This window comes from Megachile rotundata, chromosome 4, assembly GCF_050947335.1.
Source record: "Megachile rotundata isolate GNS110a chromosome 4, iyMegRotu1, whole genome shotgun sequence".
Lineage (NCBI taxonomy): Eukaryota > Metazoa > Arthropoda > Insecta > Hymenoptera > Megachilidae > Megachile > Megachile rotundata.
Window position 1 is genome coordinate 3,184,304 of NC_134986.1, and position 19,813 is coordinate 3,204,116.

At 32.2% G+C, this 19,813-nt stretch overlaps 1 protein-coding gene and 1 non-coding gene across 5 annotated transcripts in view; both read right to left on the bottom strand.

The window, feature by feature from the left end:
• LOC100882492 (uncharacterized) overlaps window positions 1-19,813 on the bottom strand; it is a 355,400-nt gene that overhangs the window by 133,392 nt on the left and 202,195 nt on the right. For all 4 annotated transcript variants that reach the window (XR_013037779.1, XM_076530325.1, XM_076530324.1 and 1 more), the window contains exons 5-8: window positions 16,958-17,089; window positions 14,661-14,783; window positions 2,312-2,569; window positions 334-579 (exon numbers count right to left, since the gene is read on the bottom strand). Coding sequence is in view for 3 of the 4 variants with exons in the window: in XM_076530325.1 (XP_076386440.1) it covers window positions 334-579; window positions 2,312-2,569; window positions 14,661-14,783; window positions 16,958-17,089 (759 nt within the window). In the remaining variant the exon portion in view is untranslated. The remainder of the gene's footprint in view (window positions 1-333; window positions 580-2,311; window positions 2,570-14,660; window positions 14,784-16,957; window positions 17,090-19,813) is intronic.
• Window positions 3,073-3,170, bottom strand: LOC143264412 (U6 spliceosomal RNA). The gene has a single exon (XR_013038141.1). It is a non-coding gene; the product is annotated as a U6 spliceosomal RNA (small nuclear RNA).

Consider the following 19,813-nt stretch of genomic DNA (forward strand, 5'->3'; position numbering starts at 1 on the left):
AGTCATTCAATTGACAATTGTTATTCAATTCTTAATTAAGAAATATTTATTCTATTATAATTAAATTGACTAATTCTTAATGCGGTAAGTAGAAATTTCGAAACATTAATTGGAGACGGTACTCCATTAGAGTAAAATACAATAACTTAAAATAATAAATATATTAAAAATTTATACGGAGTAAATCAATGACAGACAGTCTTTTATTATTTCAGTTGTGGGTGCTAGTTATGCAATTAAAATAAAATTTTTCGAAATAGATATAATAAAAAATATTTGATTTTTAAACCTTTTGGTTACAAATAACAATTATTAAAATGAAAATTTACGAACCGACACATTCGCCGTTGTTATTTTTCTTGAAACCTTCGTCACACTTGCCAAATTCAGGAATTTCAGTGACACCTTCTTCGTCGTATTCGTCGTCCCCATCGTCGTCATCTTCAGCATCGTAGTCCTCGTCTTGAAGAACCTTTGTCATCTTTTGAGGCTTATTGACACATTTGAATGACCCAATTGTGTTCTCGCAATCGGTGTTGTTCGGGCAAATTTTTGATGCATTTTCGCATTCATTCACGTCTAATAACATATTAAATTACAAAATCTATTTATCCATCAAATTTAACTCATTGCACATTTTAGAATTTCTAAACTTTCATACCTTGGAAATTTTTAAATTTCGGTACATTGGACATTTGACACTTTTCAATTTTGCTACATACAAATTTGGAATTTTGGAACTCTGAAATAGCTGGAAATTGGGAATTAATTAACTCTAATATTTTGGGGGCTATACCCTGTTTTTCAATATTTACCATCTTGTTTTCACGCTGTTGGGGCCCCCTAGCCCCCGTTGAGTGGCCTTCGGCTATCCAATTTACTAAACTGATAAATTCACAAATTACCAAATACTAAACTGATATCCACGCCGTCACAACCAGGGGTCTACACTGTGTCCAAAGACTAATACCTATCGGCTATCAAATGAATACGCTTTACTCTCTAGGGGGATTTGCCTCCACCCCTCCCCGCATTATTGGATTATTGAGGATTCTGACAATATTTTGGAGGCAGGTCGGTGGTTGCATATCCGAATTTCACATTGTCAAGGTTATATCCCGTCCCAATTAGGATGTATGAAGGAGGTATGAATAAAATTCAAAGGATACTGCAAGTTTAATGATATATGGGTAAATAGAAATTACACACAGAAATGCGTCTGCGCACGTAGCATATCGCCTTTAAACTCAATCTCTTGCGTCTTTTGTCCATTGACCCGCATCCTCGCCGTTCCTCATGCATTCCATTCACACATATATGCACTCATACACACTTGCATGTACACGTTTATAGGTACGTTCACACATACTCGAGTGAGGATGGGAGGGAGTAATTAAGTGATTGAATGAGTGCATCAGTCAGTGAATTAGTAAGTGAATAAGTGAGTGAATGAAGGTGGGAGGGAGTAATTGATTAAGTGATTGAATAAGTGAGTCAATCAGTGAATTAGTAAGCGAATAAGTGAGTGAGTGAATGAAGGTGGAGAGAGTATGTGATTAAGTGATTGATAAGTGATTCAGTCAGTGAATTAGTAAATGAATAAGTGAGTGAGTGAATGAAGGTGGAGAGAGTAAGTGATTAAGTGATTGAATGGGTGAGACAAATAGAGAATTAGTAAGTGAATGAGTGAATGAGTGAATGAAGGTGGAAGGGAATAAGTGATTAAGTGATTGAATAAATGAGTCAGTCAGTAAATTAGTAAGTGAATAAGTGAGTGAGTGAATGAATCTGAGAGGGAGTAAGTGATTAAGTTATTAAATGAGTGAGTCAGACAGTGAATTAGTAAATGAATAAGTGAGTGAGTGAATGAAGGTGGAGGGAGTAAGTGATTAAGTGATTGAATGGGTGAGACAAATAGAGAATTAGTAAGTGAATGAGTGAGTGAGTGAATGAATGTGAGAGGGAGTAAGTGATTAAGTGATTAAATGAGTGAGTCAGTCAGTGAATTAGTAAGTGAATAAGTGAGTGAGTGAATGAGGGTGAGAGGAAGTACGTGATTAAGTGATTTCATGAGTGAATTAGTAAGTGAATAAGTGAGTAAGTGAATTAGTAAGTGAATAAGTAAGTGAGGAAAATAAGTAAGGGAAAGAGAGAGTGAATGAATAAGTGAGTGAGAGGCTAGTAGATAAATAAGTAAATGAATAAATAAGTGTGTGAGTGAGTTAGTAAGTGAATAGGTGATTGAATGAGTCAGCGAATGAGTGGTCAGAACAGGACTTTATATTATTTTAATTACGTATTCAACAATTACCTTGGCACGTTTTCCAGTCGTCTGTCAAATAAAAGCCATCTGGACAAAGGCAGAAGACGCTTCCAGGGGTGTTCAAGCAAACATGTGAGCAGCCGCCGTTGTTCGTCGAACACTCGTCGATATCCTCGCAGGTGTGATTATCCGAGGCCAATTTGTGACCCGGAATATCGGAACAACTACACTCGTAGCTCCCTTCAAGATTGATGCAAGTACCTTGGCACGGACCGTGGCCGTTATTCACCAGACACTCGTTAACGTCTGAACGAGAACAAGCAACCTTGTGAATTGCTTTGGCAATTGGAAAAGGAACAAGGGGCCACCTAAATTCCTTATTTATTTCGCCATTAATTGGCTATCGAGAGAAATCGTGAAATAAGGAATTTAAAGCTCCTCTGTATACAATCAGATACTCAGCACGACTATTTGTAAACTGTTTGCTGTAGCAGAAAATGCTTCTAACAGTAAACGGACAATGAATTGACTTCCATCCCTTGACTTTCATTATTTTATCGTTAACGTCGCTTGTTAAGGTCAAGTGTTATTATCTTTCAGCACTGAAGTAGTAAATCTAATAGATTTTCATCTACTGATTATAAATCTATTAGCTGATATTTTTATGACCCCTGATATCAATTTTGAAAAACAAATGAAATTTTTTTTTAAGAGTTTATGCCTGTTTTAAGTACAAAAATTGTGCAAATTCGATTTGGAGATAATTTCTCGGTGGACTCTGATGAATATAGCAATACATACTTCCGGAGAAAAATGTGAGACGCTTCACGATTTTGCGTATCACCCTTTCGTAGGGCTGTCCTAATCTTCTCTATATCATTTCAATTTTAGTATACTGGGTATCCCACTTAAACTGATGTAAAAAATCTGGAAGACGTATGATTTAAGAAAAACAAACTTACACGTGTCCTTCAGTATTTCAAGTTTGGAGTCAAACGGCATTACTAATTTTTTAATACAGGGTTTTCAAGGTTATTTCAAGGTCACCTTGATACGTTACAACAAAATGTATGAAACAAAAGTCGTACATTTTTTTATTTCGAATATGATTCCGGAATAAAAAATATGGTTTATGCTAAAAAAAGCCAAGATAACCTTGAAATAATCTTGAGGACGCCTCTACATTAAAAAATTAGTAATGCTATTTGATTCCCGACTTGAAATACTAAAGGACACATGTCAGTATGTTTTTCTTAAATCACACTTCTTTGAGATTTTTTAACCGACTTCGAAAAAGGAGGAGGTTACTCAATTCGGTCAGTATATTTTTTTTTTTTTTTTTCTATGTATGTTCGTCGATTACGCCTAGTTGGTTCTGACTCCCCATTGGTACCATTATCAAAAAATTTTTCATTTTTTAATTGCAAAGCATTGTTATTGCAAAAAAACCGGCAACTTTTGAAATAAACTTTTCTCGATTTTAGTGCGTTTTTAATATGTTGTCAGGGGCATGATTCTGAACAATTTTGCTTTTATGCAAATTTCGCGGAAAGCTTTAGTTTTCGAGATATTAGCGAAAAATTGTTGTTAACTTTTGAAATCAACTTCGAACGATTTTAATATCCTTCGAATATGTTGTTAGGGGCGTGTTTCTGGACAACCTTATGCATAATTGACGGAAAGCTTTTGTTTTCGAGATATTAGCAAAAATTGTTGTTAACTTTTGAAACCAACTTCGAACGATTTTTATGTCTTTCGAATACGTTATTAGTGGCATCCTTCTGAACGAGTTTTTCGTTATGCATAATTGACGGTAAACTTTAGTTTTCGTGATATTAGCGAAAAGCTATCGTTAATATTATTAGTGGAACGCCCCGTGCTATGCATGGGAAAGACAAGAAAGGACAATTACAATGCACTGTACCAAAACACTAACTAATCTTTACCGCTCTGACATGCAACTCATACAGCAAGATGAGTTCACGTTGACGTTGGTGTATTATTCCCATTGCTTGGTACAGTCTCCGTATCGTTCTAAAAATGCATCAATTTGATTTGTTAGAAAATTTGTTGCGCAGGATCTGCTATTATTTTACGGATACTTTGACCCTTGCGTAGTTCTAAATCGTAAGAGATACACATGCGTAGTAAATTTTTACAAAGAATGTTAACAAAGTACAAATGGATGAAGCACCCTCAATCATGATGTAATTAGTTTGTACTTGTCCCTGAAAGAGTGTCCCTTATTTTTTTTTCTATGCATGTTCGCCAGTTTTTTTTCCTTGGTGGGTGGTCCGATCGGAACAAACCCCTTCGCATCTTGTAGAGTCTGACTCCCCATTGGTACCATTACCAAAAATTTTTTCATTTTTTAGTTGCAAAGGATTATTTTTTCTATGCATGTTCGCCGGTTTTTCCTAGGTGGGTGGTCCAATCGGAACAAAGCCTTTCGCATCTTGTAGAGTCTGACTCCCCATTGGTACTATTACCAAAAATTTTTTCATTTTTTAGTTGCAAAGGATTATTGTTGCAAACAAAATTGAAAAACGAATATCCATATTGTCTTTTACTTAATTATGCTCATGGCATTTACACAGACAAAAAAAAAGCCCGGAAGAACTGTCTCACAGTATCCTATACAATTCTCCCCATTCCACTAAAAAGCGTGAAATAAAATAATTTTAAGAAAAAAAATAGACCGACTTCGAAATGCACTAAAAAGTATAAAATAATTTCTATTTCCTAATGAAGTAATTTCTATTTCATTGAATTACGTCACAGATATGAATGAAACCTATTTACTCGTTAGGTAGTATATTAAATACATTTCAACCTTTTCGGAGGCGGCGCAAAATTAAAAATACCTCAGTAAACGTTGTTGCCAACTGGTTATTACCAGTTGATTGTGGTATGGCGTATTGGAAATTAATAAATTCTGAGAAAGAATACGAACCATTATAGATATATCTGGTAATATACGTAAATGTAACGACTGCATCTTCATTTCGCAACGTTTCTGATATAAATGAAACTGAATCGACTTCGTTCGCGTGCGGAAGCCATGGATCTAAGAACCTATAAACGGAGCCCACGACGCGGGAATTACCAAATTTGCGGCAGATAGGCTCTATCTTTATAGAATATGCGGCGATCGAGTCTTTCCGTCGTATACTCTATGAATCTAGATAGACCATAGTTACATTCTATGCGCACTAACACCTACTTCGCGGCGTGCTGTCGAGTACTATGTATAAAAAAAAAATAGCTATACAAGCTTTACCTATGTTCGGCTGTCCAAAGGTTGACATGTTCAAGAAAATCTTTTAATTTTGCGCCGCCTCCGAAAAGGTTGAAATGTATTTAATATACTACCTAACGAGTAAATAAGTTTCATTCATATCTGTTACGTAATTGTATGATTGAATGAAATAGAAATTACTTCATTAGGAAGTAGAAATTATTTTATACTTTTTAGTGCATTTCGAAGTCGGTCTATTTTTTTTCTTAAAATTATTTTATTACAAGGTCAGCTTAAATGGAACGCCCACTTAAGGTATGCACCCTGTATGTACTGCCGAAGTAAGTATTTTTATATTGTCATAAATATTTTAATATGTATAAATAATAAATATTTTAATACTATAAATACTTGTTAAATAATGTTTGGACTATACTCATCACGCGTTAATTTTGGGGGTATATTTTAGTTTACTTTAAAGATTACCGGTTCAGGTGATATCTAATTATACTACAGAATGCAGTAAATCTTTTACTTGAGAAAGCCATTTAAGACAGCTACAGCAAAGAATTCGTTTTCAATTGAGAAAATAAAGTAGTTCGAGACATAAAATACTGTCGGTGATCCAGAGAACTAAGGAGTACACTTTTCTTAAGCTAGCACGACCAAGCCAGCAGAATCATATTGACTTTGCAATTAGTAAAATATTCAGTACTTATTTTATATTAACTTATACCACAAATTGTTTTGTATCTAGATTTGTATCTAGTTTTGTATCTGTAGTTTTGTTTCTCGTGCTATTCTCAAAAAGATTGCCATGAATTTGTACTAAATTAAATTAATTTCACTTTGTTCCATTTTACTGATGATAGCACGAGATACAAAATTACTATTTGTGGTGCCCAATTGCACATTCATTTTATGCATATTACACAAATTACATATATGTACATTGTACATATATTATCATGAGATATTTTATTAATGTATATCTATGTTAACTTCCTAGTAATTCCTTAGCAATCACAATTCATCTATAACTTATCTCACTATCCCGTTATCTATATTTGAAATAAAAATAAACCATGAAATAAAATTATTTCCATGCCCACAATGTGGCGTTATAATTTCTATTAAAGTGGTATCCAACATTTAAGAACTTTGCGACTGATTTGAAACGAAAATTAAGGGGATATACAGATCAAAAGGAAAAGAGAATTAATCAGTGATTACGTGTATTTATAATAGCTGTTTGATTGTTTAAACGCCTGTTAAGTGCGCTTTCAATTATCCAAGCACTGATGCAATTTAGCTTCAATCAAACTATCTCGTAAAATCAATAAACGTATATCTGATTTTACTTGTCGACATTTTGGAACAGCGATGGCTTAAATTCACGCATCAGTGCTAGCATTCAGAATCAGACAACGTTAATTCCAAAAACGATACATTAGTCAAACAAAGCCATGTCCAGTTAGCGTTCATTAACTTTCAATAAATTTCACAAAATTAAAACGTTATTTTAACAGATTTTTAAATTATTAATTTTTTTGTAATAACATTTTTGTCGTCGAATCGTAGTGATTGTAAATCAGTCATTGATACAAAATAAGAATTTTTGAGATAACGTTGCCTGACTCTAAAAACTAATGATTTTTTCACATTAATAGATTAATACTTTTTTGTAAAGAATATGAAGGAGTATCAGCTGATGTAATGAAAAATATATGATTCCATTTAAAAAAACATTAATGACCTTCGTATGTCCTTTACACGTCCACCTAAAAAAAAAATATGCCACCAGCATATGCCTCCCTCAAAACCATTCAACTTCATCTGAAACATTGTTTGCTGTGAGTAATAATAATGACGCAAATCTAGATGGCAAAATGTGGTGAGCCACCCTGTATACTATAATAGTATATCAACGATACCATGCTTAGTAGCAATTTATAATTAATGTTATTTATTCGTTTTTATTAAAAAATTATTGAATTTACAATTTTACTGAAATAACTCTGTACATTTTTTCCTGAAACTTAAAGAGTATTAAGCGACGATGAATCACCCTGTGTAATTCAAAGATTTCACACATCAAGAACCACCTGAGACGATTAAACGTATCAGATTTATTCCGTTTCGTTAATTCGACGTTAACGTGATTACACAGGAAACTTCGTTCAAAAAGCTTCACGTTCGCAAAGTTAATTGGGAATTCAAATACTCTCACAAATTCGAGATGCAAAATATTTTATTTCAACGTTAATGAGTTTAAGTTACCAAGAGTACACGGTAAAACGCGTCTATATACACGAATCGTATCGCTTAATTTGATAACCGAAGGCTGTGTACCATTTTGCTTCCATTCGCAAACGATCGAGAGAATTTAAGTATTTTTATTTTCGTTAGTATTTTTCCGTAGTAAAATAGGGATGAAATAACGATATTATAACTAGACAGATGTTTATGCATTTGTAATATGACCCGTTGTTTTTAAATGTTGAAAGACCTCATTTTTTAAGATACCGAGATATTTAAAGGTTTGTGTTTGAATCAATTTAAAAATATTGACAATCCAGATAATGATTTTAATTTAATAATTCTGTCAAATTTTGTTTTGCAATAATAATTATTGATATTATTTTAGAAAATATACGACTGTTAGCTCTAAATGGACTTATTACTATCAATAGTAATATATTATTAAAAATGAAAACAAGTGGTAAAGGTCCATATTTTATATGTAGACATTGGCTTCACAGACATTTTTTTAACGTAACAAATAATGAAATCAAGACATGTCAGTACACGAATAAACAAGTTTATTAAAAATTAATTTCACTTGTATTAACCCTTAATGCTTACACTCCATCAGAATACTTGGTACACTGAGACATTTAAGATCCAAGTCACTAAAAATACTTCTTACAAAGAAGCTACTCATTATTTTAATTAAAAAAAATTATAAATAATCTTTCACAGATGTTTCTATATATTTTTGATTTTAGTAAATTTGAACGTTGAATGTGAAACGAAATTAAACTCTGAATTAAAAAAAAAAAATTAGGAAACGTGAAAAAATTAAAAAGATGACGACCTCTGTCGCGAAATTCAAAATCTTGTTCAACTTTAATATAAAAAACTAGAGTTTTAGCTAAACACCCTTGAGATATAACAGTTTGAGGGAAAAAGTAGTAAAAAATACCAGGGATTCAAAAAAGATGTTTATTCAGATCTTCAGGATATGAAGTGGCTAATATTGAAGCTGAATTGCCTTGGGTCGTTTCATTCCCCAGTGTGACCGTTAAGGGTTGATATGTACGTTAATACGTCAATTTTCTTTTACGCAATATACTCTTTACTACAAATTAGTAGTTAAAGAACACTGAACATAATTTTTTATTAAAAGCTCAGATCATTAAAAATATGAGGGGTGATATGTTCTTTTAGCGCATTGTACTACAAAATTTAGTATTTATATTCCTTCATTTGTATTAAACTTATAACAAGGAATTTAAATGATTTCCAAGTGTACAAAATTTTAGCACGTTGTTGACGTGCAAATCTAAATATCTGAATACTTAATTTCTTCATTTTAGGAGTTCATAAATTACGAACTTTCTCAGTTTGTAAAATAGACTCGAAAGTTTGTGAATGTTTAATTTCCTAAAGTTTTAAATTTAAACATTTGTCAAAAGTTCCTTAACTAATCTCTACCTACTGATTTCTGAAATTTCAAATTCCCATACAATGCACTGCATTTTTGCTCGTCAGTGGCGAAAGCTTGTTAACTTTTTTCAATCAAGAAAACAGTAACTGCTAGCGGTAGATGTTGCGCATCTACAAAACATTCTGGCTTTGAAATCGTCGTATTACCAAAAAGAATACGACTGAGAGATGGTCGGGAAAGCTTGCAAGACATACTAGTCTAGTATGACATACTACAGCGTAAATAACATGGTTGCATGTACTCCGCCATTCCAGTTTCGAGTGAAGGCCGTTTGTACGCAAGCTATATACAGGGTGTTGGAAAAAGACCATTGAATATTAGATGGTATATAGAACACATTACACTGAGTGACTAAAAGCCTTAGTAAATATAGGCCTTAGGATCAATCGTTTCTGAGATATAAATATTTTTATTTGCTAGCGCCAGGATTAACATATTAACAAGAAGTACTGGATTCTCGGTATTTATACAAAATTTTCCACGTGTACATTTCCACATTGTGAACAGTCACTATGAAAATTCTGGTTTTGCCTGATAGCCCAGTAGAAGAAGGACGTGCCAAATTTGGCACCCAAAATTCTGTAACCAAAATTCTGACAGCCAAAATCTTGATAATCTAAAATCCCAACAAAACCTTTATAGCCGGAATTCCAACACCCATAATCTGGGCAGTTGTAATTTGTACAGTCCACATTCCCGACCACCAAAATCCTGACAATTTAGAATTCTGACAGCCTAAAATCTTGACGGCCAAAATCCCAACAACCTAAAATCCAAACAACCCAAAACACTAAAATCTTTACAGCCACAGTTGCAACACTCATAATCCCGAGAGGTAAAATTCCGATAGCCATAGTTCCGGCACCTATAAACCCGACAATTAAGTTCCTAACCGGCTAAATCCCGGTAGCCAAACATTTTGACAACCAAATTCCCGACAGTTATAATCCCATGTATACTCGTCGACCGCATCACAGGCAGATTTTTAAACAGCAAATATATTCATCGCACGCAGTTAACAAGTTAGGTAAAGTTCGATCAATCAAGATTTTGGACGCCGGGATTTAACTATCGCAATTGTAGCTATCGGGATTTTGGGATGAACCATCTACAGGCAAAAGTAGTACTGTCAGTAGTAATGTCAAAATACTATTCTTCGGCATCGACCATTCTTTTTGCGCTGCAACCAGAATTGTTTTCTGAAAATCCTAAAATACAATTCCCTGTATTGAGCGTCGATGTGCCAGAATTTCAATGACAAGTTTAAATGAGTCTAATTCACAAAGACGTTGATGAAGTTTTTGAAAGAGCATGTGAGAGGGAACTCTTCATAAAGACGTACTGCTAAAGTAGTTCCATTGGTACGACCATATATAAAATACACATCTGCCATTTCTTGTTAGAGTGATACGATGACATTTTCAGCAGGATAGTTTGCATTTGTGTAATACTAATATGATCTACAACCGTCTATATGACTGATTTATTCTGGATGAAACTTATTGTCGGCACTTGAATGAGAATATTTGACATGGTGTGTAAACACTAAAATAAAGCTCATTATGATGCTAGCAGGCAGAAACGTTTATATCTCAGAAATGGTTGTCATTTCGACCTACATGACGGCTCTTTCATTCAGAGTGTGTTCTGTGTACCATATTAAATGTTTTTTTTTAGTACTCTGTAGAAGCGGGGAATCGTACAGGAATGAACATGGTACAATAAACTTCAATTGGTGCACTGTCGTAAACAAAATTTAATAAATGGACATTTTTCAGAAGAATGACGCGATTTTCATCCTTTTTCGAAGTTCAACGTATTCAAACGAAAATGCTTTGATTTCACAGAAGGCAACAAAAAAGTATTGACGAGTTTAGAAATATTTTTAGAAAATAATAATTCAAAAATTGAAAGATAAATATAAGATACAATAGCATTTAAAAACATCCGAACCAGTTTTATGGCATTTGATTGTTGAAAAGAAGGGTGCACAAAAACTGATCCTTTTTCGGCTCTCGATTTTAAAATTGACTCATATGTCAAACGATAGAATATCATAAGACATTATTAAAAAAAAGTTTTACGTCTGGTTTCTACGATATGGGGCGTCAAAATTGAAATCATCCATTAAGAAAATGTGACATTATTATTACATTGTGACGTTAAATTTGAGGTGTATAAAAAGTAATCTGCCCAGGATTTCTTGAATTGCCAACGTACAACTTTCCTTCTTAAACGCAATATGAGTTATTCAATCATCGTCAAATTCGACTTTTGAAGCCCACCTCTTTTCAAAATCGGTGCAAGCTATCTAGCATTCCAGTGTCAAAAAGCGCCCATAATCGATAGAAGCACCAAGTGTCAGTTACACATGTAATAAGCTTTATGATTTTTTTTTAAACGCAAAAAGCACTCAAACATTTCTCAGTAAGGTTATCTAACAAGGAAACATATCGAACCGGGATACACCGATTTTAACCCCTTGCACTATGGCTTATTTGTCAGGTGCATCAGTCAGAACTGACTAATTAGAGCTACAATATTAATACAAACAAAAAAATGTGAAATGTTATGTCAATATGTTATTACGCAATCGTTGACTATGCAAATTATAATTGGACTTGAACTTCAAATTGAAGCGTACTAAAAATTCGAGTAAAATTGATCACGGCCGAAGTACAAATCCGTCACGAGTCTGACTAGTCAAAATATTGCAAGGGATTAATGAAACTTATGTGAAAAATAGTTCTTATGAAAATATTTAACAAATATTTTTTTTATCGGCCATCGTTCACATTGGAGGGGTGAAAATAGCCCTCAAAGTTAAGGGATGAAATCATATTTTTGGGAATATTTCCGGAATTAAAGGTGAGAGCTGTCTATTACGCTCTCCCTAAAAACCATCCCTCGATGGTAGAGGAACTCATTGTTAGTACCAGATATACGAGTAACAAACCTCATCACATTTTTCACATCCAATAATGCACCTATTCATTCTCTAAGAAGCTTATGCAAGCTGTTCATATTACACTTTGACCTCCAGCAAACTATGCCTTATCGATGTAGAAATTTTGTTCTAGATAGAGTTAGCAAATACTCTTTTGAACTGGAATAATACATTTATATATTCTTCGGAAAGGATATCTGAATAGTCTGACCACCGCCAGATTAGGTGTCCAGCTCATAAAAACTACCCTCATCCGGTAGATCCAACTTTCAGCTAGATATGTAACACACCTCCCAAAATCTGTTGGAGTGTGAAAATACATCTAAATATCCTTCAGAATGGCCGTTTAAGATTTTCGTTGTGACTGTAACAGGACCGCATCAAATACTTTTCACCTTATATCTCAGAAACCAGATGTATACTCACCGTGAAACTTCTTTTTTAATAATGTATAATCATAAGCTATCTTTTAACATAAGAATCGATTCCAAAGCAAGGACCGAAAAAGGGATAAAAAATCAATATATTTGGCGGACCCAAATTTTAAAGTAATTTAATTAAATTTTATGATATGAGTAATTCTGTAAACTGTATATACTAGTGAATTGCAATATCAATTTTTGATACAGTTCGAACGTTTAAGTTGTTTTTAAAGGATCGTTGAAGCTGGAGAATTATTGAAACTAATTTAATTACGTAATTAAGAGTGTAGCGTAAAATTAAATCATATTGCTCTTACTTTTTAAGAGCAATTAAATTGCTCTTAAAAACTCTCCACTTTTAATGACTGTTTAAAACTACTTGAATATTTAAAATGCAATAATTAATATGGAAATATTCGGGACAATTTTCAGAAACGTCCCAGGATAAAAAAAAATTGAATGTTTTTTCGCAATTATTGCAGAATTTATTTAAACGTAAAAAATTTAAATAAAAATTCTGCCAGAGATCAGCGAATTTGTTTGAAAATAAAAACCATATATTTTATATTAAAATCGAGTTTTATACAAACTACAAACGAGGAAAATGTTAATAATTTTGGAATTCATTTGAATTACTTTCAATAATTCAAATTCTATGCAACTATTATTCCCTATCATTTGTTATTATTATTCTGCGGAATTAAATTTTAAATCTTCGAAAGTTTGATTTTGCTGTATCTTATCCGTTCTCCATGAAATTTTAAAAAAGAGAAGTAGTATTTCAATAAAAATTTAAATGAAACCTTCATAATTAAACATAACGATAATTGTGCTTCAGAATGCTGGATCACATAAAAATGAGAAAATGGAAAATATTAATACGAATCAATAGATATTGTTATAGGTAGCTGAAGTGAAAAATTGAAAAATGCAGGATAATGAACAAAATATTGGTACGTTTTGCTTATAATATCACTACATGTTAAAATAGCATATATCATATTTCTTTATATTTATTATAATTGCAATATATATGCTGCTGATTTAAGACAATAGTAAACGTATATTGCAATAACATTTAAATTAAGTTAAAACGATTAAACTTGATACGTTATTATGTTGTTGAGCTACTATGGTTTTGAAATCAAATCGATTAATCAGAAATAAAGTACAAGAATAGATCGATACTCACATCAAGTATTAATATGTTATTTGAACAGAAAAATACATGTACAATTGAATGCAATATAGACATTCTATAATTAAAGACACATGTAAATTTAAAAATTTTCTGAATTAAAATAATTATTTCAATTTCTCTCTTCTAATTTTCTGATTTCCCAACTTCCCAATTTCTCAATTTCTCAATTTTTCAACTTCCCAACTCCTCAATTTCCCAATTTCTCAATTTCCCAATTTCCCAATTTCTCAATTTCCCAACTTCCCAACTTCCCAATTTCCCAATTTTCCACTTTCCCTATCTTCCTGTCTTTGAATCTTGTAATTATCCTATCATCCAATCGTCTAATATTTCTATATTCAAATCTTCTAATTTTCCCATCTCTAAGTCTACAAATACCACAGTTAAGTTTTGAAACCTAGATTTTCTGTACTTTTATATTCTTAAATTCAAAGGTTTCCCAGTATCTATATTCCTAAATTCCTAGACCCTTAATTTCCAAATTCAGATATCTGGAAATTTCTCGGCCGCTAAATCCCGAAATATCCATATCCATAGATCTCTAAATCCAAGATCTAAAACTCCAAAATCCCAAATTCTTTAAATCTTAAAATTCCCAGTTTCCTCTGTCTCTAACTTGTTAATCAATTATCCATATTTGAAAATACCTCAAAATTATGCCCTAAGTGGAACGCGTTATTCCGGTTTGATCTCATATTTTTCCTAAGGAAATCAGATTTTAATCTCACTGTACATGATTAATATTATATACAATTACGTGATTATTGTGATAAAATTTCAATATCATTCGATAAAGGAAATTATTGAAAGCAATCGACGTCTAAAATAAAAACAAGAAATATGTAGTTTTATGACTCACCAAGACACGATTTACCATCGGAGGCCAATTGATAGCCAGAAAGACATTCACAGCGAAAAGAACCAGGGTCGTTATGACAAATTTCTGCACACCCAGCTAATCCCTCGGCACATTCGTCTATGTCTGTAACATATCAGAGATAAATCCCTAAAAAATTTCAGTCTTTATTTCTTCAAAGCAGTGAATACAGGAGTCCAACCGAATAACATGTAAAAGGGAACAGTTTATAAAAAAAAATAAGAAAAAATATAGAATACGTTTTTTTCGATTTTCGACTTAGTTTTCGAGAGAATCGTGCTTGAAGGTTCGCTGCATTCTTTGTTGTTATGGCAATGTTATTTTCTGTCGAGCAACGTAAACGCGCATTGTGCTTGCAAACAATGTCTACACATCACGTGAATGCTATTGGCTTGAAAGAAAAACACGACAAATATTTTCAACGAAAAGAATTTTACTTTTTCAGTCGCGGAATTGCTGAAATTGTTCCAGTTGTCGGATGCACGACTAATTACCGAAGCATGAAAACTCAGTCACAGGTTTTGACTTTTCTCAAATGAGTAATTACTTGCACTGATTGCTCCACAATTTTGACACCTTTATTGTATACTTTTCCTTCACTTTTGACATCTTTACTGCATACTTTTCCTTTAATATATTCCCATAAATAAAAATTCAAGGGTCCAAAATCTGTGGACCGTAGAGACTAGGCTCGTTCCTTCATATCTCATTTAACACTATTTCTCTCCAGAAATATCAAAAGACATCTTTCAAATTTTAACTTAAAATTCTTCTCTAAGTTGAATCATTTTTCCACAATTAATTTTTTGGCTTTTTATACAATAGCTATTAAATTAAAGCGATATTTTCTTCCAGCTCATCCTAGATCTAAAAATGTGCATATGGCATACTTATTTCTACAATAAGGTGTCTTTTGACATCTTAAAGATTTCTTGACAGTGCCTAATTTTAAATCATTTTACATCAAATTTTATGTAAAATTTACATTTGAAATCAACATAAAAAAATGTTATAAAAATATTTAGTAAGATTTGTTAAAAATAGAAATCCTATATACAAGTTTTCAGCTGCTTCAACATGGCAGTCAATGTGTTAAACGATGTTATATTAGTACATATATCAAATTGAATTTTCAATCAAATACATTTGATGACTGCATTCAAATACAAAATAACTCACTTAAGACGTTTATTGATACAATTAATGTTACAAATTAAATAATAGTTCTTACTTAATCTCTCTGTTTATATTTTAAAGAATTTGTTTAGAGGGATCGAGATTTCACGATTTATAAGATATCCGTACAAAGGTTGCACCCTCTTTTTCTCACCGTTATACGCTTCCCTAGCTTTAGATCCTCACCCTCGTTCAGATTTCCACGAACTCGCTGGAAAGAAGCATGGGGAAGACTCCGTGGAGCATAGATTTTAAGGGTAGAAAATCGTAAACCTCCGTCGCGTTACCCTTATCCCGAGCGACAACCATAAACCATGTCTCGATTTTAGATCAACACAAAAAATTCCAAAAAAAGTATCAATAACTCTACTATTATGTTTTTAAGCTTTTAATGCTGAAATGTGACGATTTTATTACGAGAAGATTAATACATTTTTGAGGGCCAAATATAACTGATTTATTATGATTTATTATGATTACTTTGATACTTCAAATTTTTTATAATACTAACTAGCTAAAAATATTACACAATCAGTAAAAAACTAACATTATTACATTCAAATGACTATAAATACTTACTTGTGACAAACATTATTCATTTTTGCATTTACACAATTTATATTTGTCGTAATTTGTACACTTAACACGATGTTCAATTTTCTACTTTATAAATTTCCGCAATTTAAAAATTCAAAATTTTTAAATGTTGACATTTTTACATTTTAAATTTGTTAAGTTTCTATTCCTTGACTTCTAAATTTCTAAATCTACAAATTTAAATATTTTAAAATTTATATACATTTAAGTTTTTAACTTTTCATTCTTCAAAATTCCGTAATTTTCTAATGTATAAATTTCTTCTCCAAATCCTAAAATTCCTAAATTTTCTTATATCATCAATTCTTCTTTATTTTGTCTATGCCGATCCTTTATACCGTCCCGTATAAGTGAAACAAATACTATTAACTTTTGTTACAAATAAATCTTTGCATCGTGGAAACACCACCCTTCTAACTCGTTTTTATAAAATTCCATGCATACGTTTCTCGCCGAATACCAAACAATGTTCACGATTACACTGTTCGAAATGAAACATAAATCACCTGTGCAGGAAGATCCATTGGCGCGGAATCCATCGAAACACGAACATTTCACACCTGTCTGAGTATCTTCGCACACATGTTCGCAACCACCCTTGTCCTGATTGCAACGTTTCAGACTATTCAGCGTCGTTTCTGGAACAGAAGACAATGAATTTTTCGCAGTGCAGACAGTTACCTCAACCGACATTCCCATTCGACGAAAGATAACTTCACTGTAAAAACCTAGAGAATTTAATTCCCGAAAGGTGTTAAGTATGCGTTTGTTTACTTTGTTCTTTTGTAACGTAGACGCCAGTTCGTGTAAATCATGCTTACTGATATTGAAAATTAAGGAAAATCTTCACAATTTAATTTCTTTTCACTTTCCAAAATGATTAATTTGGAAGGTGCTACTTCGAGAAATATTTATTAAGCACTATATTATAGGTCTCTTGAAATAAAATGGAGTTCACTTTAACATTTTTCAATGATATGGAAAGTAAGCAATATATTCAATCAAGTTAGATGGGACATTATGTATTTTGATTCGGTATAGAGTTAACTACATTCCAAGCACGTGAATAAAATTGATATTTAGTAAATAGTTGGACAAGAGTTTAGTAAATAATTAGATATTTCGACAATTAGTAAATAGTTTAGTTAAAGCATGTTTTGATGTTTTCCTAAACTTAATCTTGTCTATTTATATAGTTATTTTTATTTATATTGTATATATTTATTTTCCGTTATATGTGTATACATATAATTACATTTATATTTATTCATTTGTAATTATTTATTTATAGTTATTTATATTTATATTACATATACTGATATTCATAAATTAAAATTGGAGAATTCAAGAATAAAATACGAAAAATTAAAAAAGGCAATATTCCATAAACATTAGAATATTGAAAATTATTTCAGTAAAAACTGGAGAAATCAAAATTGGAATATTTAGGATTAAATTGAACATTAAAGCATTCAAAATTAAAAGCAGTGGAACCTAATTTATCAAAAGTTGCAGTCTTCAAAAGACGAGCACACGAAAGTAACATATTGAAAATTGTAGCATTCGAAACTGGATCGCTTAAAATTGGAGTATGCAAAGTTGCAGCGTTCAGAACTAGAACAGTCGAAATTGAGATATTGGAAATGGTAATGTTCCAAAAGGTAGCATTGAAAATATCAGAATTTCCATTTTCTACAATTTTCAATTTTTTTAATTAAAAGCTTATTGACTCCCTGTTAGGCGCACGAGTATTTATAACGTACGTAGTCACGTTGTATCTGGCAGATACATCTATCAGATAAGTGCATATTTCTTAAATTATTATTTTTATTATTTTAATATATGAAAATTTGTATGATTATTTTTCACTGTTTCTGATGCAGCAACTTTAGTAAATTAAAAAATTTTATGTTAATTCTTAGATGTGTTTCTTATGTATTAAATTTGTGTACGTTTAACAATAAAATTAAGGTTAAAAGTTACATTATTTATTCAAATTTCTTTACAAATTTATGAAATTAATTGGAGGAATTAGTTGCTTTGATTTCTACGTTAAAACATTGATTACAAATTGCATTTGCATGTAATTTCAAATATAGACGGAACAAGATATAAACCCGGCTGTCAGGTAATTTTATGGTGCCTAGGAGTTATGAAAGTGAAATCTGCCAATTGCACTTCTAGGAAGCGCTTCGGAAAATATCTGTCGAGAACTACTATAAATGTCCATTTCCCACAAATATTAAATTTGTAATTATTTTGCAAAAGTCATCCATGTATCTTCTAAATACATGCATAGCAAACGGCAGGTTAAAGTATATTAAGTTAGAGGTGACTTTGCATGAATGTTTGATCTGTGAAAAAAACTAGTGATGGCGCCACTCCTCTTTTTCTATGGACACAGAAAGAGAGGTATTTGTTTTTTACTACTTTATCGTGATTCAAATTAATTATCTTTGTTAATCTATGTCAGACGTTCTTAACTTGAAGCTTACAGAATCCTGGAAGTCCGCGAAACAATTTTAACATTAACTTTACATTCCCCAACTTTTTCCTTTTATTCAAATAACTCGTTTAATAAAAATTCGTCAATACTTTTCGTGTTTGTTACTTAACTAGTTATTAACATAACTAAACAATAATTCGTAACAATTTAATTATGGAATGGGGTCTGCAAAAAAGATGTTCAAGAGGGGGTTCTCGGATTACTTTAAGAACCCTTAGTCTATATCATCTTCGTTGCTTAACCTCTTAGGCACAACGCGCCACTATAGTGGCGTTCATGAATACCATCTCTCTGTACAACGGTCCACTATAATGGCTCACTTTACTGGGTCATTCACTCAGCATCTGAATTGAATGATGGTTTTGATGGTAAGTATCAAGCGATGAAAATTAGCACGCCTTTTGTGTGTTAGTACTGACTAGTGGTCTACAGACCAAGTCACCTGAATTCGAATGTGTATTTAACCTTTTAGAAACGACTATTGTAACTTTCACGGACACTATTGTCAGCACGACGAATCACTATAGTGACTTTCGTAAATATTATCATAAATTACACTATAGTGGCTCACTCTACTGGCTCACTAGCTCACCGTTTCAATTGAATAATCCTTTTCATATGTTTTGATTCCCACTTTTTTACCTTCACCACGTTTTAGAAGAGTATTAACATATCCCACAAAAGTACATTACATGTGAATGAAAGGTAACGCCAAGTAGTTTAGACAGTATGGGCGAAGCACCTCTTTGCACTAATAAACAGTGTATATTGGAAACATTTGCAAATTATTACATATTTTGTGAATTTTCTAAAAAGTAAATTACCAAAGTTAAACTGTATGTATCACATCTTTGGG